At 42.3% G+C, this 22,292-nt stretch overlaps 1 protein-coding gene across 6 annotated transcripts in view; it reads right to left on the bottom strand.

Annotated features, from left to right (window-relative positions):
- Positions 1-8: 8 nt before the first annotated feature.
- Positions 9-22,292, bottom strand: part of DIP2A (disco interacting protein 2 homolog A) — an 82,782-nt gene continuing 60,498 nt past the window's right edge. For 2 of the 6 annotated variants that reach the window (XM_027751987.2, XM_027751990.2), the window contains 21 exons: positions 18,987-19,123; positions 18,469-18,549; positions 18,126-18,253; positions 16,285-16,399; positions 14,907-15,108; positions 14,657-14,766; positions 14,437-14,517; positions 13,064-13,187; positions 12,638-12,759; positions 12,212-12,323; positions 11,880-11,989; positions 11,639-11,769; positions 9,925-10,093; positions 8,558-8,728; positions 6,493-6,522; positions 6,010-6,071; positions 5,273-5,330; positions 4,491-4,565; positions 3,689-3,863; positions 2,236-2,359; positions 9-2,024 (listed from right to left, as the gene is read on the bottom strand). In XM_027751987.2, the coding sequence (XP_027607788.1) occupies positions 1,772-2,024; positions 2,236-2,359; positions 3,689-3,863; positions 4,491-4,565; positions 5,273-5,330; positions 6,010-6,071; positions 6,493-6,522; positions 8,558-8,728; positions 9,925-10,093; positions 11,639-11,769; positions 11,880-11,989; positions 12,212-12,323; positions 12,638-12,759; positions 13,064-13,187; positions 14,437-14,517; positions 14,657-14,766; positions 14,907-15,108; positions 16,285-16,399; positions 18,126-18,253; positions 18,469-18,549; positions 18,987-19,123 (2,570 nt within the window). In that variant the 3' untranslated portion in view covers positions 9-1,771. Of the gene's footprint in view, positions 2,025-2,235; positions 2,360-3,688; positions 3,864-4,490; positions 4,566-5,272; positions 5,331-6,009; positions 6,072-6,492; positions 6,523-8,557; positions 8,729-9,924; positions 10,094-11,638; positions 11,770-11,879; positions 11,990-12,211; positions 12,324-12,637; positions 12,760-13,063; positions 13,188-14,436; positions 14,518-14,656; positions 14,767-14,906; positions 15,109-15,254; positions 15,342-16,284; positions 16,400-18,121; positions 18,254-18,468; positions 18,550-18,986; positions 19,124-22,292 lie in introns of those variants that run through there. The other 4 variants (XM_027751988.2, XR_005563559.1, XR_005563560.1 and 1 more) reach the window with 4 other exon arrangements.

Below are 22,292 nucleotides of genomic sequence, written 5' to 3'. Positions count from 1 at the left end.
TCGTCACAAGCTGTTTTGAAATGTTTAATGAGCTTTTTTTGTTTTAAGATTTAACTTTACAAGGCAACTCGTCTCACTGTCATCAGTATCTCTCAATACAAAAGTCTTACAATGCTTTATTTGCTAAAAAACTACAACGTGGAGATGAGGGTTAGGGAGTTCTCTCCTTTTGCCAGCTCTTTTGTTAGGAGGGGTGTCCCACAGCCCGCTGCTGGAGGCTGCTGTACTCAGAGAATAAGTTACACAGGTTCTGTACATAATTACAGTCAGGAGTATGCAGCTGTATAATACACCACAGGTAAACACCATCAGGGCAGATAACTACTATATAGGAAAGCTTTTTCTTGCAGATTTCAGAGTTTATTTAATCATAAGTAAATCTGATATATCAGGGGACTGACATCTATCTTTCTTAGGCACTGATCCAGGCAGAATCGCCTTGCAGAAAAAGCTGGCCCTTTTGCCACACTTGTGCATTACTAAAAAAATTGCATGTAGCTCTCAAAGTCTTTAACAAATCTATAAAAATAATTATTTGCTAGTCTCGTGCTTACCTTCAAACACAGTAAGTATTTGAATAACTTCCTATTCTCTTTCTGCATCAGGTTCACTGCAGTATTAGATCAGGCAGAAACTTCAAAACCTTAGTTAGTCAACTGTGACTCAACCAACCGGGTATTTTAGCCCGAACAAAAGAGTCTAAATACAACTCCAAAGAAAATAAAGACAGTTTGTACCACAGCAGCTCAAGCTGACTAACACTGAATAGCTTTTCCATGGTGGGGAAAAAAAAAGTCGCTATTGTAAGTTTTAGCACAGGATATTCAGGGAAAACATGTTGTAAGCCCATGCTTTGTAAACATCTGTACAAATCATTCAGAGACTAGTGGCTTTGGAATGAATTTTCAAATCCTTGGCGTTATGCAGGGCAGGAATTAACAGCTGACACTATGAAAACAGGTGACTTGGACGTGGAGTTAGGAGAGCAAGAACACTGAAGGCTCCTGCATCAAGTACTTAAAACTAGATATTACTTTGTATTTTATTATAAAGTTTGTAGCATTACAGAGTCCAGCATGGCACCGTAAGTAACACTGTTACAGTTGCAGTATTTGTTTTTGCTTGGTACAAAAAAGCTGAACAGCAGCATTAACTGTTACACTGAATCCGGGATTGGAATGGATTGGTTTCTTCTGAACAGGGATGAGTCAGTGACTTAAAATAAAAAGGCTGCATTATTAAATCTCCAAATATGTGCAAAATTCCTTTCAGTAGAGAATGTGGTAGAGGTGTGTGCAATCTTGAAGGTTAAGTCCCAGCCCCGAAACTGCCGATATATTGCAAACAGTCACACGGAGGTGAACTCTGGATGGTTACTCACGACTTTAGGTGTTACTTCTAGGAGTCCTCCTCACAGCTGGTGTTCTCTCCCCACCCCGCTTTATGTCCTTTTATGCAGTGCATCAAGTACTGACATTCATAATTATTCCCACCCCACCCCCCCCCCCCAAAAAAAAAATTGGTCCATGATAGTTCTAATAAGCTTCCTTCAGGAATTCCAGTAAACTCTCCATCCTAAGACAGCTGTAACTGTTACAATCGACTTATGAAAGCAAATGCAGTCTTGGGAGATGAAGGTCTGTGAAGAGTAGTATCTCCGTTTTCCTAAGGTCTTCAACAGCTTTTAAAAACACAGAACATGGATTCTGATGTTATTATGAGGAAAGTCCCTTGGATTTTGGTGCTTTAGCCTTGATGTGGTTTCCCGTTTTCACATGTTGTAGGCAACATAAATAGGATCCAACTGATCAGCTAAAAATCCATCTCTCAAGTGCATGCGTTGTTTCTCACCACGGGAATTGATGGGGATGACGCCTGGGTCCACAATGACCACAACACCCACTATGAGATAATGCTCCTCCAGAACCACGTTTGTCACCAGCGCCACCAGGTCCAGCGCTTCCTGTTCCGAGCCTTCCAGCTCCACAACCACCACCAGCAAGTTCGTCCACGTAAACACAGCACTGTTGGCATGATACAGGTAATTAACAGGGAGAAAAAAAAATACCTACTCAAAGGAAGCTAGTTATTAAAAGAGATTATTATAAGAAAGACAAGACCTCTCAAAGCTTACAAGTAAACAATGTGTACATTCTGACACAGCCAGGGAAGTTACAAGTTCTTCTGCTTTAGAAGAAATAAAAGGATACAGAAAAGCAATGCTGAGGTTCTTACCATTCTGCAATGCTCTTATGTGCCCTTATTACGGAGGTTTCTATGTCAATGGGATGGTACCTCATTCCTCTGAGCTCCAGTGTTTCATCCAAAGAGCCCACCACATACAGGGCATCGTGTCTCTCTGCAATACAGCACACACATTTAAACACCATCACATCTACAGGACAGACCTGGCCATATGTACGTGCTCATTCCTGACATTCTAAAATGTTCCCAGTGCTTCCTAGGGAAAGCAGTCTATAACGCATCAAGCATTTGGAGAGAATGAAGAGCTCAAGCAGCACGTCTGCCTGTAGACTCCAAGCAACTGAAACCAGACTGAAAAGAATTTCTGGGTCATCCAGTTCTGTCCCTTCTCTCGTGTAGTGTCATCTCAGTTCATAAACCCAATCAAAATCCAAAAGTATCTTTTTGTCCTACTTACCAGAGAACTTTTCTCCTCTGATTGACAGGAACACTTTTTGAACTTCCCAATTTCACTTTTTGTTTTGTTTTTAACACCAGCTTATACCCACTTGACCTCATGCCAGCAAAATTCTGCTCAGCTTCTTGAGTTTCCACAGTTTATGCAGTGAGATCAACTCTGTTCTCTCCGCAGCCTCAGCTTTGCCAGGTTAAATAAGCAAAGCTCTCCTAGGCCCTTCTTGAAGGAGACACTCTCCATATACATTCTGTAGCTCTGTTCAATTCAACTTTGCTTTTTTCTTTGTGAACTATTTTATAATTCTGCTCAGTCATGTCACTGGAGATGAAAAGCATGCTGGGAAGCTGTATTTCATGCATATTGCTATGTTAATTCACTGTACACAGCCTCGCAAATGCTGACAAACTAAAGCACAACTGACACTGTTCCACGGTGACAAAAATCTCTAGGACATGTAATTTTTCAGAAAGCTACAAGGCACAAAAACTTGCTGTTATAATCCAGTGGCAGCAGTTGGGACACTGACACTATCCATGTAGACACCATCATTCGTTTCACTCCAATCACAGAAAATTAGCAATATACATTTGCTAATAAGTTAGAAGCATTCAAACTCCCATCCTTAGGATGTTCAGAGATTTATTTTTTTTAATATATTATAATCAAGAGTTGTACCTGCTTTGTATTCTGCTTTAGCAGAAAATGTAAGCAGATTTAAGACAAATTGCCCTATTTCCCAAATTCAGACATCTCGGCTTAGATTTGAAAAAAAACCCCAAGATTAACAATTTATTTTCTATACTGGAAAAATTATGGAGAAGTTTCTCCTCTAGACCTTTAAATTCTGAAAGGCTGTGAAATCACTGCTATCTGTCCGTGTCCCGAACCTGCTGAATGATAGAACAATTCCTGCTCAATTCAGCACTCTCCTGTGATAACAGGAGAAACTTGAAGGAAAGGTTACTCTTTGCTAGCTCAGCTATCCCAAGGAGTTTCAGGCTGTAGGTAGAAGGTGTTTCCTCTCACCTCCGCTGGCGTCAGTGAGCTCTGTCCTGCGCAGGAAGCCCAGGTACCCGGTCCGAGCCCACACGGTCTGAGTGTCCCCAAAGCTCAGGCGAGCAGTAAAGTGATCAGCGTGCAGTGCTTCCTCTCCATACACTGTGTAGTAACCAGTGGCATTGTGTGGACTGCTCACCCATATCTAGGGGATAAAACAAACCCAAACCGGAATCGTTCCCGTGTAAGCACAGGCTGTTTTGCCGGAGCCAGGCAGCGCCGTTTATTGATTTAAAAGATCTGTTTCACTGACAGTTCTGACCACTCCGAAATGCTGGTTTTATTAAAATTGTTAACCTCTGCCTCACAGAAAATGACCAGGGAAAAGGAGTAAAAAGGAGTTTTACATACATGTAGTTGGGGGCTGGTAAAGAGGAAAAATGAGCCATGCATTTGGCTTACAGGTCAGGAGCGCCTGTTCAACCCCTTAGCTGGGCATCTTATCACACAACAATCCAGATGTATATAAAACAAAGGTTAAAGCGAGCAGCAAATTACCTTCTTGCTGCTGCCCACTGATGGGAGTGCACCAGTACCTGTTCCAGCTGTCAGGCAGACACAGACTAGTCCCCTGGTCTGGCAGAGGAGGGGGGAGCTATGCAGCTACACAGTACAGGTATGTAAACAGTGCCAGCTCTCTGTGGGGTTCATTCACGTGGCACAGCAAAGCCATCATGGCCGTCCCACCTAGGGGCAGGCACTTCTCTAACAGGAGGTATTGATTTATCACATCACTGCTGACAGATGCAGCACAACAGCATGAAAGCTTTACCTCTCCTAAGTGCGAGTCTCCCAGAGGTCCCTTGGTTTCTGTGTGTGCTATGATGACCTTTACTCCCGGAAGAATCTTGAATGAGAAGCATGCAGAAAAAAACTTTAATTCATCAAAAGTTAATAATGCAGAGCCACAGAAGTCAACAGTCTGTGCTTCCCTTGCTACTCCTCTCTGCACCACGCGTATCAACCACCTCGTCCTACCAAGCTGTTTAACTTGTTTAATCGTTTTAACCCTGAGCAGCTGTTTTGCAGCTTCAGAGTTGGTTTCACACCTAGAAAATGCCTTCCACATGAAGACCTCTGATTTTTTCGGTGATAGCAATGTGTCCTATTGCTTCATGTCATGCACCAGGCCTCCCTTTAGCTACTTGATCACACCATGCTCCCTCTAGTGCCTCTCCTGGATACACTGTGATTAGCAAAGCTCATCACATGTATTCTGTACTGGGATCCAGGTGGAGCAGCTCACAGCCCAGGTTAAGGGCCATGAGGACACAATGAGGGTCATAATGAATTTAAACTGAAAGAGTCGGTTTGGATTAGATGTTAGGAAGAACTTCTTCCATGTGAGGGTGGTGTGGCCCTGGCACAGAGATGCCCCATCCCTGGAAGTGTTCAAGGCCAGGCTGGATGGGGCTTGGAGCAATTTGGTCTAGGGGAAGATGACCCAGCCCATGGCAGGGGGGGATTTGGAATGAGATGATCTTTAAAGTCTCTTCCAACCCAAACCTCTCTAGGATTCTGTGATTCTACAAGGAGGAAGGATCAGTCTCTCACCTTCCCAGACTCCATAAGGGGCAGACTGTGTGGAGAGCCTCTCTCTACCAAACGCACCCTGAGAAAATAAGAGGATACATTTGTACAGGGCTTTAAGAATTTAAATAGAAGTCAAATAGGTATGTTCTACTATACCCATGGTTACCCTCTCCCTTAGCTGCACTGACCAAGCTGTAATGAATCAATCAATTATGCTCAGTTACTCACAACACAGTAAGACAGTTACGAGTTTTCAGCTGTCTTGAAGACTTCTCTATTAGCACAGAGCACATTTCTTTTAAGAACCTGTAACTCTGCTCTCTGGAGAGACAAGTGACTTTTTCCAACAGAGCCTTATGGCTGCAGTTCCACCAGCATTTTAAATTCACCTTCTAAAAAAGATTCTCCTGGACCTCTACTTGTCACATTGAATGGTGGCAGAGCATTGGTAGGAATCACAGAAAGTAAAGAGTGAGCAGCCCAACTGGAATTAAGTGACACAATGCAGCCCAGGGAAGGCTGAGGGAAGGTACTTGGTTTGGTTTGAAGGAAAAACCAAAAAGACTAAGGGAGACTCTAACTGTACTTTTTCCACTATCTGAAGGATACTTAGAGAGCCATGCAGGAGAAGAGGCCACAGATATAATATAGCAGGGAGTCAGCTGGCTGCTGCCAAGGACATTTCAACAAAGCAATGCAATGAGTCTGAGGTTTCTCCTCTACAGCCATTAAAGAGCTAATGCTTTAACAGTCTGTACCTGTCATGTCGAAGTGCTCTCATATCCACATAGACTGTTGTTGGATCTGGTCCTGCTGTTCCCTAAGAATAAGGAGGAAGAAATAAACTCAACAGAAGCCACAAGATCCTGCTTTCATTCTCACAGCCACATAAATTCACAAATTTCTCTCCCTTTTTTACTGACACTTATACAGCACTTCCCTAATCTACAAGAAATATAGTAAAATAGCCCCCCTTTCTACAGTGACTGCTCTAAAGCAGTCTTCTTATGGAATCACTCAATGAATGCACAAGTGAAGTATGTAGTACAGGTTAAGTCTAAGATTTTAAAATTTTTTAAATTTAAAATTAAGTTTCAAAGATTCTATTAGGGTAAGCACCTGCTCTAAAACCCACACAGCAAGTGCAAAGGATGTAAGTATAAACCAGTGTAGGCCTAATCCCTAACACTGCAGAACCAGATGGACTTCAGGACATGACAAGCACACATGCAGCACTATACCTGTTCAGCCAGCTTGCCCAGCCTGTTTGGCTGACAGCAGGACCACAAACAGAAGTAACAGAGGCCATCAAAGTGTGTGAAACAGAGAGAAAGGGAAAAAAAAGAAAATACAAACAAAGAGGCACTGGAAACACAAGATACACACAGTAAGACAGAAAATAAAACTCATACTGTTTTAGAGTGAAAAAGAAATTTCCATTTCAGATTATTTAAAGGCTTGACACTCTTAGGTGGTTTCTTGGGAAACATGCAGGTTCCAGTTAACGAACAAGAAGAGGGCTAAGGCAGCTGATACATTGTTCTATCACAAATCCCTCCTCCCTTTATGAGGCTGCTTGCAGCTTCAGAAATACCTCCTCAGTCCAGCAGGGCTGGAAGACATTCTGTATTTATCTACATGCTAATTTGTACCAGAAGTTTGGCCATTCATCTACATCCATTTAAATTCAATGAATTTTAAAACATCTAATACAAGTATCACTCTGGAAGAATGCAGGTGAGGGGTTAGAAAACCCCCCCCACTGAAAAAGGGCTCAAGAATGGAAAAGAGAGATGAAAAAGGCAGAATATGAAGGGGAAGCTCAACTGCCCAGCAGTCCTACACAACTCACAGGGGGTTTTTTTGAGTACTTTTCATGTTGCCATTCAACACTCTGCAGAAAAACTGTTTTCCCCTCCCTCATCCCAAACTGGCTTTTAAAATTCTTATTTACACAGGCAACTCGGAAAGCTGATCTTTCACACTGGGCAGCTGACATGTTTTATTCGATGTGTTTAAAATCTTAATTTACAGTCATCTTGATTTCATGTGTATCCTTCCTATTTTTCTCATAAAATCACTCTGGCCATATTTCTTTGTAACCATTTAGCTAGGGCTTGTTAAAAACCTTTCCTCCTTTAATTGTGAAAGAAACTATAGAAACTAAAGAAACAATTGTAAATGGCAACATATTTAAGAAACTCGTGTCCCAAAATGTCTCTCCTGTAGGAAAACCAGAACATTATAATATATCCTGAGAGGATAAAAGGGATTTTTCTTGATCTAATGAGCACCAGAAACCAAAAAAATAAAAAGGAAAAATTAAGTTTTGCAGAAGTACAGTAGCAATCTTCATAGAATCCTATGTTATTATGTGCAATTCATATCAATAAAATTGGAAATTAAATTTACAATTACACATATTTAATGCATGTCTCACCTAAGACATACAAAGCTACATACTGCCTCATCTGAAAGCTGAGCACTATCAACTCAAAGACCATCCAAACTCCAGGGTGCTTTCCCATTTTCTAGTCCATACTTAGTATCTGAAGTTTCAGGTAAGTGTTGGAATATATTTTTTTTTCATTTCCTGACTGCAAAAGCAGCATCTCAGTAAGAAAAGTCAGATTTAATCTCATTAAATCACACATAAGAGATTATTATCAGCTGAATACCAAACTGTCAAAGGTGGTTCTGGCCCACAGCATGTCATTACCTCTAGTCTGTGAAGCAGGGCTGTGCACTTTATGGGCATACCCCCCAAATCTTCCAACTTTATACCTTTAATTAAAAAAAAAGTCCAGCTCTCACATGAGGTGAGACAAACGTATTTGCATGTTGATAATACTCATTGGAGGCCAACCTTGTCAGTTTTCCTGGGTCTTATTTGAGGAACTCTGTCTTCCATCTAATTCCACATTACACATACAGCTATTTTTCAAACAGACAGGATCTGAATAACACAAAACCTGAAATAGCACTGCTTGCAACATTTAATATTTATGAAGAAGAAGCTGTTTATTTAATTTAATACTGCTCCTGCATAATAGGAAGGAAACAAGTTTCTTAATAGTGAACCTCTGGATTAGAAAAGCAAATCAACTGGTCAATTAGTACAGAGGAGTGAAATTATCATAATCCACATCTTATTAAACATCTTATTAAAAAGCTTATTTAACTTGGTGATGAAGCTAGGAAGCAGTGGAGCTCTAGTTCATTAGAAAAAGACATCCATGGGGCTGAACATGATTTCCTATGAAGTTCCCGGAGACTCTGTGAAAGGAATAAGCAGTTTAATCTCACCTGTAAGCAAATTGCTACGTTGACCCTGCACCCAAAGGTAGTGCTCACTGCACGAGCAGAGAGGCCCAGGTCTTTAAATAACTTGGAGAAGGACTGGGTTAGTGTGATCCTCGGTCTCTCCTCTGCAACCACCATGCAGGTACGGACACAGGACAGGTTAACTCCCTTCATCTGAGAGGTTGGGTGAAGAAAACAACATTTTAAGTTTGAAGGCAACAACTCTAGAAATAAACAGTTTTAATTTGTGCAACAGAAGGACTTCAAAAGCACTGGAATAGGACGTGAACTGGTTAAACACTAAAGACACGGACATCGTGTCACTGCAGCACAGTCACTCAGAATTCTGAGCTGAAAACCCCCTAGAAAGTCATTGTGTCACAGGGCTGGCTCCCAGCACAGCACAGTTCAGGTGCAAGCAGTGTTCCAGACATCATTAGCTCCTGCCAGTGTGAATGTGAACCTAGAGCCATTGCCTGTGGGCCAGGATTCCCCTTGGTGAGGTCCAGGGGAACAGAGGAACAAGGTTTTTTGTTTGTATTGAGAACAAGCACAATGCAGCCACTTTTTTGTGAATGAGCTGCCACACATTCCCAGTGGAAGTGCTGAGCAGCTGAGTTACTACAGCTGTGGGAACGCTCCTTCCTCTTCCAAGGTAATTAAGTCTGAGTTAAGAGACTTCCCTCAAAAATAAATGGATGTATCAGGGTGCAATTGCTGCTGTTAGGAAGTATATCATCATGTAATCATATAGAATGGTTTGGGTGGGAAGGAACCTTCAAGCTCATCTAGTTCCACCTCCCTGCCATGGGCAGGGACACCTTCCACTAGATCAGGTTGCTCCAAGCCCCATCCAACCAGGCCTGGAACACTTCCAGAGTTGTGGAAGATTATATCCATTTTAGAACTCTACATTTTTGGTATTAACTGATCTGAAAGCAAGTGAGACTTACTGGGGAGCTTTTTGTTGTTTAGGAGAGAGGTGTTTTTGTGTTTGGTGAGGTTTTGGGCTTTTTTCTTCTGTTGGCATGTGTGTTTTGTCTGTTTAAGGTTTTTTTTGTTTGGTGGTGTTTTTTTGTCTCAGACACAAACAAGCTGATAGGCTTGCTATGTATTTTTCCCAAAATCTCAGAAATACCCAGCAGCACAGACGTGGCACAAACAAGTAAAGCTGAAAACATAAGACTTCTTTTTTTTTCCTCCACCAGAAACACGAGAGCTGAATCTTCCAGCAATCTCAACATTCCCCAAAAATCAAGTAATAACGAAAGGGTCTCACAGAAATACGAACTCGTCCTCTGCAAATGAAGTATTTTTAGAAAGATACATGTATGTCTCTGTCAGCATGTTGAAAAAAGGAGTCCACTCACCCGGAGAACATCGGTCTGTGTCCCCAGCCCTTTGGTGCACATCTCCATGACTGAGTATGAGCAGAAGGTGACACGCACTTTGTACTGACTGACAGCAGACAGCCACAGAGACACGTTGCTCTCCAGCTCCAGAGGAGGGACCAGGATGGACTGGTGACCTGAATATACACTGGGGAGAGGAAGCAGTAGAAACATGAAAACTTCGAGCCACCATAAAAAAAAAAAAAAAAGCCAAAAGTTATGTGAAGTCAAAACGAAGGAAATACAGGAAAACTGAGACCTGAACTTCAGCTTCTCTTCTCCAAGAGAGCAAGAATCTCTTAGTCAGCTGGGAACTATGGGACTGAGTTAAATCACAAACCTTAAGGTGAGTATATTTGTCCTGTTCAGTAAATTGTGCTGAGCTATAGGCAAACATTCAATGCCTTCAACAGACAGAACTGACACAAAAATGTTAATGTCTGAGGCATCACAGAAACACAGAGTGACCTGGGTTGGAAGGGACCTTAAAGCTCATCTCATTCCATGCCCCTGCCATGGGCAGGGACACCTTCCACTAGCCCAGGCTGCTCCAAGCCCCGTCCAAGCTGGCCTTGGACACTTCCAGGGATGGGGCAGCCACAGCTTCTCTGGGCAACCTGTGCCAGTGTCTCACCACCCAATTCCAGCTCCTAACCACCATCATTCCAATTACAGCTGGATATTGAGCATATTTTTCTGAGTCATTCATGGGAAAATGCACCTTTTGCTTTGAGTGAAATGAGTGTTTAACACCTGTATTGCACCATTCAAGATTTAGTGCAGTCTTCTAGCCTTTGCCATGGCTGTCTCAGTTTTTAAACAGTGTTTATGTGAAATATTTAACCTGGATACCGGTTAACATGAGTGGACAGAAAGTCAAATTTGTCATCAGAATCACACCACCTTTTAATTTTTTTGGTTTCATCTTTCTTTAAGTTTATATTTTAATTCTTTCCTCACTGAGGTTTCTTCTCCCTCCATCCTGACTTGCTTTACTGATGATATAAATCCTCAGATGCTACCAAAGTTGCATTTTTGTTTTTCTTCAGTGCATTTCCTTTCCACTTGCGAAATTTAGAGAGAGAAGGGACAGGTGTAACTACAGTAAATGTACCTGTTTATAAAACAACTTTGTATTCAAAACCTTCAGTTTCTGCATTTTTTAAAAGAAACATCTAACATAACATTAAATCTTTGGATTAGTTAAAGCATATGGCATGTTTTAAAAGGAAAAAAAAAGAGGAAGATTTTGCAGCTTTGTGAGATGTGCAGCATTAGAGCAGTTACATGGTTGAATCAATTCAGGACTCATTCATTTTAAGAGACATTTAACTGCTTCCTTCGGCAGTATTTCTTAGTGCATACCCATCTTGCAGTGAACACCTTAAGGGTCTTGTCAAAACATATGGTTTAATCTCAAAAGACTTTAAAAGGATTTATTTAATCAATGTGAGATAGACAGTGAAGTCCTTTTTTTCCTTGAGTTTGGTATCCAATTAATTCCACTTGCAAACCCAAAGTTACTTGAGTAACTAACTGACTGAAGTGGATCTTCTTACCACAGAAGGTGTTTTCTGAACTATTGATAAAAAGGTTCAATTGGGTTTCTTTGACAGTTCTATCCACAGCTGCTCCCTGGGATTCTGGAGAAGGCTGGGCTCACGTGAGGAGGCCCATGGCTGCAGTGACATACCTGCACAAGCACCACAGTGCAAACCCCAGGCCACAGTAAGGGTCCAGGCAGATGGCAATCTGTCGGGATGGGTACAGCTCACACTGGAGCTTTATCGAGCGACATAAGGCACTTGTAGCTGCATGTGACATCTGCAAGAGGAAAACAGGAGCTCTCAGGGACCCTTTTTAGAAAAAGGGTATCACATATTCCTTCCTAAACACAAGGAAACAAAGCGTAACTATCTCTCTTGTTACTCTACCTTAACTCCTGCTAATATACCAGTAGTAGACACACTGAAGTCCAAGTATGCCAACATATCTGGAGAAGTAGGTCTGAAAACACTAGCCAGCTTCTTTTTAGGCATATCATCTATTTAAAATAAATAAAAAGAGAAAAGTACCATATTATTATTCTGAGAAACAAGCACAGGACAAAGAAATGTATCTTTACAGCATTACCACCAGATACTTCCTATAGTTTCTTGGACAGCCATTTTAATGCAATGCAGAACACATCCACTCAATTCAGCAGTTAAGGTGTAACAAAATAAACACACCACTCTTAAAACTATTTCCATTTTGGCTAGTGTACCTGTATCCAAAATAGTGGGCCATGTTTTAATATCTACAGCTGCAGCAGCCTCCTTAGACTTGAGCAGTTTCATTATGGCTTGGGTGGTCAGTATACACGCAGACTTACTGACCTGCAAAAGGCACAGCATTAAAACCATTTATAAAACCAGGGAATGGATGCTCCAAGTGATATCATATCCACCCAGAGGAGATAACCAACAAGATGAACAGATGAAGAAAATCACTGGAAACAAAGCAAAATGAATCACAACAATAAAAGACCATTTCAAACGAGTTTCTGAAAAAAATGTCATCATTGACTCAGCAGACTGATTTTTTTTTTCCCTAGCTTATTTTACACCGACCATGGCAAAGCAATTCATCAGGATGCATCAACCAATCCACACTCCCCAAAAGCGTGAGGAGAGGAATGTCTCATACCTACCTCTACAATCATTTTGACAGTGGGCAGAGTGGTAGCAAGGTTCTGTGGATGAGGTGGGCGGACAGTGATGGGGACACAGCCAGCATATAAGCAGCCATAGAAAGTTGCTATCAAGTCCACTCCTGTAAAAGATATTTGTGAAACTAAAGCCATTTTTATCAGGACAACAGGCCAAACTCTTTCACCAAAACCAAAACACACGGTGATTTATTTTATTGAGATGTAAGGATTTCTCACAAGGGTCTCTTCAAATCAACAGGCTGCTCTTGGCCATGCCCGGTTCTACAGGGTTAAAATGTTTTGCATTTGAGACGTAGCAAAAGTTATTTCAATCCTACAAACTTTAAATGGGTAGGGATATATTTTCATGAGCAGGACTTTCTTTTCTGGTGCTGACTGTGGCTTTTGCTGTCTGTATTGCCTTACCTGGAGGGTAAACCAGGGCCACGTGGTCGCCAACGTTCAGCCGCCCCTTCTCCAGCAGCGCAACTGCCACTCTCTCTGCTCTCTTGTGCAGCTGGATGCACGATGCAGTGCTGGCTACAGTGCCCTGCACAGGAGAGAAGTGACATCAGAAACCTTTATTCAAACTCTTCTACACAAAGTACCTGCTGCAGGTACAGTGTTTCATCTGTCCTTATTTTAACGATACAGCAAATGCTGCTAAAGACTCTGTCTCTACGTTTGAGAAACCATGCTGCTGGTACCATGAGCTTTTACAGGGCTAGAGGATTTTATACATCATGCAAAACCATAACAGTAAACACAGTGTATTGTTGAAATAGAAACAGCAGCAGCTCAGTGACTTGGATATTGACATGAAAAGGTGTAAAACAAAAGGGTTTCTCATGGAGAGCTGTGAACACACACACAGCACTGTAGTCCCCAGTTATTTAAGACAGGTCTTCGCTAACAGGTAATTTCTTTGTGCCCAAGTTTTGTATTTCCTTTTGCAGTCTCCTTGTCAAGGGTAAAACTTGCCTGAACAAAATGACCCAGGAAGGTGCTTCTTCATACCAGAAAACTTACCTCAAAATCCTCTTAACTCTGAGAGAATAAACCAATTCTGAGACTTTTAACAATAACAATGTTGAAACAGTTTCTTTTGCTAAAGCACGGTCTCACAAAAAAAGTCAGAAGTGTTGAACCATGTCCTAACCATTTTGCCTCTCTGAATAAGAACCACAAAAGCAAATCCTTGACTTCCCAAGGATTGCTGCTGGACCTTCTGGAAGCACATTCCCTATCCCGCTGTCTGCAGCACAGCACAGGGTAAATCCAGTTTGTCACTGGGCTGTTGCTTCCATTTTATAAGTGCCATCCTTCTTGGGGGCAGAGCCTAGCCCAGGACAAGGCATCAGCATCTCCTAAAAGGTGTGACAGTGCTACTGGAAAAGATGACTCCAAAGCTGTCTCAAGGGCTCTCTACTTAGGCTGCAGATCTTCTAATCAGCGAATCCTCCAGCTCTGACTTCCAGTTACCCTTGTGTTCAGAGAGGAAGACAGAATTGCGTCTTCCATTAATATCACAAAAGTTGTGTTTCAGCAGGTAATGCAATTACTGCAATGTTTTAAGCCAGGCAGAATGTATACTGAAATTCCAGATGTGGCATGAAACATATGGCATAAAATTCCAGGAGTGGAAAAACGATGCTGCTTACTAACTAGCAATTTTTGTATGCTTCATTAAAATAACCTGAAGGATTTTAGGAAAAGACTTCTGGCTGGAATTTTCTTAAAATCAAAACAATCTTTTGTTTTGATCTCAATCTCCAAGTATGACCTAAAGGGCATCTCACCTTGGAATTCAACAGAAGGAAGAGGGGATGATCTGGAGTTGTCTGAGCTCGCCACTGAAGAACATCTGCCAAATACAGGAACTGAAATGGAAAAAAAAGGAGACACTCAGATTCACTCAAAATGCCTCAGGTTTACTTTCAGCAGAATATCACACCTGGTCTTCTCTCACTCTGAATAAGCTAATTCAAATATTTAGTCATACCAGGACATCAGTGTCACCTTTCTTGCCTGGTCGTTATCCTCCAGCTGGCTCACATCTCTGCCTGAGGCTTGTGCAATCCTCTTGCCAGCTACAAGGTTTCCTACTATCATTGAGGCAGGACCAACATCTGCATTTCGGAAAGAAGAGGTGCAAAATGAGGACAAATAACGTAAGGGACTTGCACCAATCAGCACAGCCTGCAGACCCCTGTGAGTGCCACATCTAACACAGGTCTGGCGGAGCCAGCACATGCTCTGTTTTCCTCACCTGGTTGTTTCTGTCGAGGCTTGGGCAGGTTGGTAACACAGGTATGGGGACACATCAGGACGTTACAAGGATGCAGAGCACCCTCCAAAAAGCGCTGCTTCGTTTCTGAAATATGAATTCCTCCGAGTGGAGCCTTTGGCAAAGTGTTGGCTGGCACCAAGGCAAGGCAGTATACACCCACTTGGTGAATGCTATCGATTGCCTTGATAGAAATTAAAAAAAAAAAATACATTCCACATTATCAGCTGGGATGTAGCCAGAGCAAAAATTTGAATTCAAGTCATTTATAACATTAAAATTTTTACTTGCACCACAATTTGCAAATAAAGGGTCCAATTCTGCACTCACTGAACTCATAGAAGCTGTGCCATGACTTCAATGGGAGCAGGAGCAGACCCAGGACTTTGCTTGTGCCCTCTATCAAGGGGATGCCACCTGCACATCAGGGATTAGGAAAGTCTCTTAAAAGTGGGCAAAGAGTGCAGAGATTTTCAAAAGCCAAAATTATATTACAGCAAATTTAGCATGTATGGCACAATCACAAAAGCGCAGTAGAACATAAAACCACAAAAAAAGAGAGGGAAGCAACTTTGCTGCCTAAAACTTAAGTGTCTGTTTCAGCTCTGTTTCTCTTCTAAAAAGAGAAATAAAAATATTTTCTCCCACGAAAAAGCCTTTCTATTACCAGATATTCCCTCCAAAAAGATTAGAAAGCTGAAATTAGACAGAAACCATTATTACCTAACTGCCTTACTTTTAAGAGCAAACTTCCCTTAAGTTGTTCTCTGTATCCTTCCTTTCAGTTGTCCCTTCACCAGTCTTCCATAATAGCTCTCTCAATTTTTACTTTCTTAGAACTAATTAATTCTGAAATCCACAAATGTAAGTCTACCACAATTCCCCTTCCTCCTGCCCTCCACCCCCCAAGAAAATATAGTGAAGTAATCAAGGGAAAAACGTTTTTAATGCTTACACTTGGAGATCTAGAATAAGGTTGTTAGTGACACAAAAAGCTTTCAGAGGCAGTTCTGATATTGGCACTAAGTACACTCAAACATTTCCAGAGTTAACTCTCAGTATGAAATCAGAAGAGACATGTAGCATTGACCCAAAAACCCCCATCACCCTTAGGACTCAGGGAATCCTAGAAGTAGGAAGTTAAAAAAAAAATTCTGAAAGAAAATCTTATTTTTTACAATAATTCTGTTAACTATCAACCCTGAAACACATCCTGAAAAAAACCCAGCTCATTATAGCTCTCTGTGGTTACACTGATAGGTTTGGCTTATGGGAAAAAAAAAAAAAAAAGATGCTCTAATGTTCTCATTTCATACATCAGCCTTATTCACCTGGAAAAGAGAAAGGACAGACTGACTACCTGTAGAACCCTGCTCATCCACTGAAAACTATCCTCCTCTGAGGCGTCAGGGCGCTGCTCTGCCACAAGCACTATCCGATCATCATGCAAAACGGGCACAGAAAACACTGCTATCCTAAAACACAAAGGACAGAAGAATGATAGGATGCAACATATGGTGAACAGAGCATGGGTTATCATCACGTGGGGATGGCTGCAACCTCTCATGGCACTGTTTCACACACACAAGCATTATTCATGCCAGGTCATCACAAAATCACAGGAAAATAGAACACATGTAGGTTCACTACTGTAATTGATTTCTGGTGGGGGTCAGGTGGATTTGCAGTCACCAATGTAGCACGTGTTTGACAGGCAAGTTCCATACGTGCAAGGGCTGTGCAAACCTTGCCTACAGAACTCCATCATGCACACTGGACTTGTGGCCCCTACATCCCTTCAGAAAGATGACTGTGCCAAATTACTGACCAGCATATGCTTGCACAGAAAAATACTGAACTCTCATTCGGGAATTATATTAGTTTTAGGCTTGCATCTCCTAGGATAAAATATTAATAATGCCTCCGCCAGGTATGTGCCATTATTTTTATGCTCAACTGCATTATTTATGTCAGTTGCACAAGTGAGCAAAAACCAAAGAAAGCTGGATTTTTAAAGGATCATAGAATAGTTTGTGTTGGAAGGTCATCTACTTCCAACCCCCCTGCAATAAGCAGGACATTTTCAACTAGATCAGGTTGCTCAGAGCCCCCTCCAACTTGACCTTGAATGTGTCCAGGGCTGGGGCAACCACAGCTTCTCTGTGCCTCACCACCCTCACAGTCAAGATTGTCTTTCTTATGTGTAATCTGAATCTAATCTCTTTCAATTTAAAACCATCACCTCACTACAGGCTTCACTAAAAACTCTGTCCCCATTTTTCTTATAAGGCCCTTTTAGGTCTCGAAAAGCTGCAATAACGTCTCCCTGGAGCCTTCTCCAGGCTGAGCCATCCCAGCTCTCTCAGCCTGTCTCCATAGCAGAGGGGCTCCAGCCTTCAGAGCATCTCTGTGGCCTCTCTGAACTCAACAGAAGCAACAGCTCCATGTCCTTCCTGTGCTGGGCCCCCAGGGCTGGAGGCAGCTCTGCAGGTGGGGTCTCACCTGAGCGGGGCAGAATTCCTCCCTCCCCTGCTGCCCACGCTGTGAGATCAGCCCAGGACACAGTTGGTTTCTGGGCTGCCAGTGCATATGGCCAGGGTACGTCCAGCCTCTCATCCAGCAGCACCCCCAAGTCCTTCTCAGCACAGCTGCTCCTGATCTGTTCATCCCCCAGCCTGGACTGGTCCCAACATGACCCCTGAGGGACCCTACTAGTCACCGATTTCCATCTGGACATTAGGTCATTGACCACAGAAGAGCAATCAGGTTGGTGATACATCACACACTATCTTTGAAGGTCCTTCAGCTGTTTGCTCTTTAGAACATGCTGCACAGTTCCTCCCTCGGCCACTCTGCCCAAAAGGCTCGGAGGACAGAGGTGTCTTATATCTGGCACATGAGCTTCGAGTGTCTTAAGAGAAGCTTTGAAAGAATTTTTAAACAAACACTTAAAGATCTACCTTTATACTTTGTGAAAGCAATTTAAAATCTATTGTGCACGAAGAAGGGTGTCAATATTTGTCTTTCAAGTTAGCAGGGACAGGGTATATCACCACTTAGTGCCACCTTTCCTACAAACCACACATGTAAAAACTCACATGCATTGCTCCTGTGTATGCTGTGTTACTTATTGATTGTCTGTGGGTGAAAAAAAAAGGAACAAAGCCCAATCAGCAGGGCTGAAGTTTCTGATATACTCACCTTCCCCGATAGACAAACTTCATGGGTTCCACTGCCAAGGCGGTGGCTACCACATCATCTGCGTTGTGCCTGCGGCCACTGACCATCATCAGGCCATCCAACTTCCCTACCACAAACACCAAATAGTCCTGAAAAGAAGGCAGGATTAGAAACAGAAACAGGATTAGAAACAGAGGGGAAAACCTCCTCACTCCTGGCAATACATGCCTGACTCAAGCCAACAATACTCTCGAGATCTATAGGAGGTCAGTGCCCCAACACGTACTTCTGCTGAATTCAGGGGCACCACTTAAGAGTTGGGAGTCAGGACAAAGTAGGGCCCCCGGGGCTTGTTCACACTTACAGGACCCACAAAGCCAAGCAATCCTGTTCTTGTGAAGGGCTGGTCTGAAACAGGCACGCCAGCTGCTGTCACTGGGATGGCCTGGAAGAACACAGAAGGATTCAGACACTCACTGGACTGATATGGGCACTCATTATTGCCACAAAAGGAAAACATAAATTGGAGTACCACTGGAAGAAAAAATATGGGCAGAAAGACCAAAATGCCTTCAGGTAACTGCACATAAGACTTCTGTGTTAATTCAGAGCTAAAATGAATTAAATGCTCACACAGGCAAAACACTGGATTATGGAATATAGAAGCAGCTGATTGACTGCAGATGCTACTTGGTATTTTTGGTTATAAGAGACAGAATTTGTTGTTATGATTCTATGAATGAAGGAAAGTGTATCCAAGCCAAGGCTTTTTCTAATCAAAAAAACCCCAAAAAAGGACTTCTAAGGAACAAATAAGTCTATTTGCAAGAAGGAATACTAGAAATGTGACAATCACACTTTACATTACAAGGAAGTTCGAACCTCAAATACATTCTTGGTGATTCCCAGGAGGCCGAAATACGCTATCCCCGTTGCTCCTGAATTCACACATATTTCTCCAACCTCATCAGCTTTACACAGATAAGGAGTCCCATCCACCTTCACAACACACACGCTGGCTGCAAGGAGGAAGAACACAGAATCCCAGTGTTAGTGTGCTCCAGCAGCTTACACACACAAGTGCTCTGCTGCTGATAGGTAAAAGATTTTAATATCAATTATCTATCAGCTACAGAAAAACACAGCACGTAAGAGAGCTCTCTGTAGCTTTTGGATAGGCTGTGTAATGAGTTCTCCAAGATTAAGTTCACAAAGGCAATGTTTCTTCTTACAGTGTTTCACAGCCTTCACATCAGCTGCAGCTGAATCCAAAGTACCACAGTGCAAGGGAGTTTGATTTAGCACTTTAGATTCAAGATTAAAAAAGAAATCAGTAAGTCTATGCAGGTCAACGCAAAATAAACAGAACGAAGCCAGCTCTGCTGCCAGCATGGACCAAGAACTGCTGGTAAAACAGATCTGTGGGAACATTTTCAAAGAGAAGTCTTCAGTTGTCAACATCTCAGGTGTGAACAGGAGAGATAATCATTCACTCTACCAGTAGATCAATGCCTAAATTATCTTGGTTTCATAAAAATTACCTGTCAGAACAACTAGCAGTTATTAGTAATTGTTTGGAATCATGCAATGATAAGCTCGGGTGACCAAGTAAGGAGATGCTACTCAAATCCTGGTGCAGCTCCAAGTCCAAATCAGAACAACAGTTTCAGTTGCTGGATATTATGTATACGAACTAGAAGGCTGGAATTAAATTCTACAGTATGAACTATCAGTCAGTCATGCAAAAACCCACATTTTGCAATTTAGGGGCTTTAAAAAATGGGAAAAAAGGCTGTTTAAAACTTAGTGGTAAATTGAAACAGATAAAATAATTTATTACTCCAGGAAATAACTTGAGCTAGTATCAGAACTCTGTACGTAACACTTAAGCAATGATGCAGAGAGAAGTGCTAATAACAGGAGAAAGCACAACAATTTGTGGGCATACACAAATGTACAGCCCTCAGGACATTCACAAACATGGAAAAACCAAGGGATTAGCCTACAGTGCCCAAATCATGCTCCCTCCATGGAGCCCAAGGACAATCCTATCACTCTAATCAAGTAAAAAAAAAAAAAAAAAAAAAACTTACCAGTAACCAATGTATGATACAGGTAGTCTACAGGTACATTCTAACAGCAGGCACAGTTCTGCCCTGCCAGGTTATACTGCAAGGTTGCCCTGATGCAGTACCTGTGGAGCCTGTACTCTCGCTTCTCCTTTTCCTGCTTCGTGTGTAACATACAAGAGAGTGCATCTACCACCATTTCAGTCTCTCTCAACAGCATTGCATCTGAAAAAGAATTAGAGAGAAGGGAAAAGCAGATGGGATGGGAATGTACATGTGGACTGCACGTCACGAAGAACACAGATTCCTGGTAAGAAAGCTTTCTTTCTTCAAATGAGTCCACATGTACATTCTGGCAGATGGCGACTCTCAGCAGTTAAACCTGCCAAGGAGTATCCTGGCAGAGGATGAGAATCCTGCTGTGCAAAGGACCACACTGATGCCCTACCAAAGACTGGATTCAGCTTTGGATGTTTCAAGACTAGCACAGCAGGAATGCAAGAAGAATGCCAGAGGCCTGCACGGCAGAAGGCTGTGAACAAAGGTGCTGATGAGGGTCAGAAAGTGCTCTCTTGTTCCACTTCCAGTGTCTCACAGTGGATCCATATACAACAGCTACCCTGGCACTGCAGTCTCTAGTCAAAACTCTCATCTAGAAGCATGAAGCCTTAAGAAAAATACTAAAAGACCAGAATAAAATGCCTCTAGAATCATTGTGGAAGGTATTTGCAGAGTTTCCAGAGAACCCTAGTCTTTGAGAAAAACAGCACACGGGAATGTCAAATGCAAGGACCCGAATCTTTCCCTGCTCCTCTGGAAAGGGAAACAGGCATAAAGCCAGCCAACTTCCTAGCTAAGGATGAACATAAATCTAGACTTTAAAGGTGATCACACAAGCATTCAAAGTACAACATTTAAATCGGAAGAAAACATCTCATCCCAAGTGTACACACTGGCACAGGTCTCAAGAGAAGTTGTTCTGCAGTGGTAGGCTGTTGTGCCATTGTGTGATGGACTGAAGCCAAGTGGAATTGATAACTATGATAAATTCTAAGGACTGAGTGGAAAAGACAAATTTCAGAAAAAAAGACTGAAAGCTTTCACCAAATTGTTCTGCAACAACTCCTTCCATAGATCAGGCACTGAGATGAAGGAACCAGATTCCTCTGCAGTGAAGATGCATTGTGGTAACTACCAGAACCTGTGCAAACGTCTTCTGAGACAAAAAGAGGAAACAATGACATCCAGGACATCCATGGTCTGGAGACAGTGTGAGCATCCCAACATTTAGGGAACTGGAACCATCCTCCCCGGCCTTCTAGAAAAGGTACTGAATACAGTCACAGTCCAGAATGTGACATTGCATATGCAAAAGTTCCTCTTGCAGAAACCCAAGATCTGGCAGCAACCCAAAGTTTCCTGCTTGAGTGTAAGAAAGTACCTGCTATAGCAGCACTATTTCTAGGAACCAGGCTTTGTATGAGCAGGGGCTATAGGGATATAGAACTTTTGGATTTGAGAGTGCTACTCTCCTGTCAAATTAAGAACATGAGAAGGATCCCTGTAAAAGAATGGAAATGATTAGTTGGGAAGTAGCAGGGAGACAAACTTAACTGAATACCCTGAGCAACCACATCCAGGTTCAAGCATAAGGCACAACACACTTCCAAGATGACAGATAACAGGGCAAGTTTATATGAAAACTGGAGGCACAAACCAGGCAGAATAGAAGAGGTTTGGCACTCTCCCTACCATCTTTACTAGTTCAATTTGAAAAAATGAACTGAAGATTGCCCTAAGCCAAACTTAGCAATGTCAGTCCCAGACAGAAACCACGCAAAATAGCCAAAGGTGGTCAACAGGTGAGGCAAAATGTCATCCCTCCAGGAGAAGATTGCAGTGGAATGCATTCTAGGTTTTCTCTTAAGAATTCTCATGCTATCTTTGATGGGAAGATTTCTCCATGGATGCCTGAACTTCCCTTGAGGCTCTTGTGATGGACATTCATGGAAGATAATGAATGTGAAGGGCATGTGTCATCAAGAGTGGCCTATGGGTTAAACAGCAGTGACACAAGACATGACCCTGGTGGTGATGGGTCTGTTGAATAAGATGCCCC

The sequence above is a fragment of the Pipra filicauda genome, unplaced genomic scaffold (genome assembly GCF_003945595.2).
Source record: "Pipra filicauda isolate LSUMZ 115617 unplaced genomic scaffold, ASM394559v2 scaffold21_size4447388_pilon, whole genome shotgun sequence".
Taxonomy (NCBI): domain Eukaryota; kingdom Metazoa; phylum Chordata; class Aves; order Passeriformes; family Pipridae; genus Pipra; species Pipra filicauda.
This window is presented reverse-complemented; position numbering and strand designations above follow the sequence as displayed.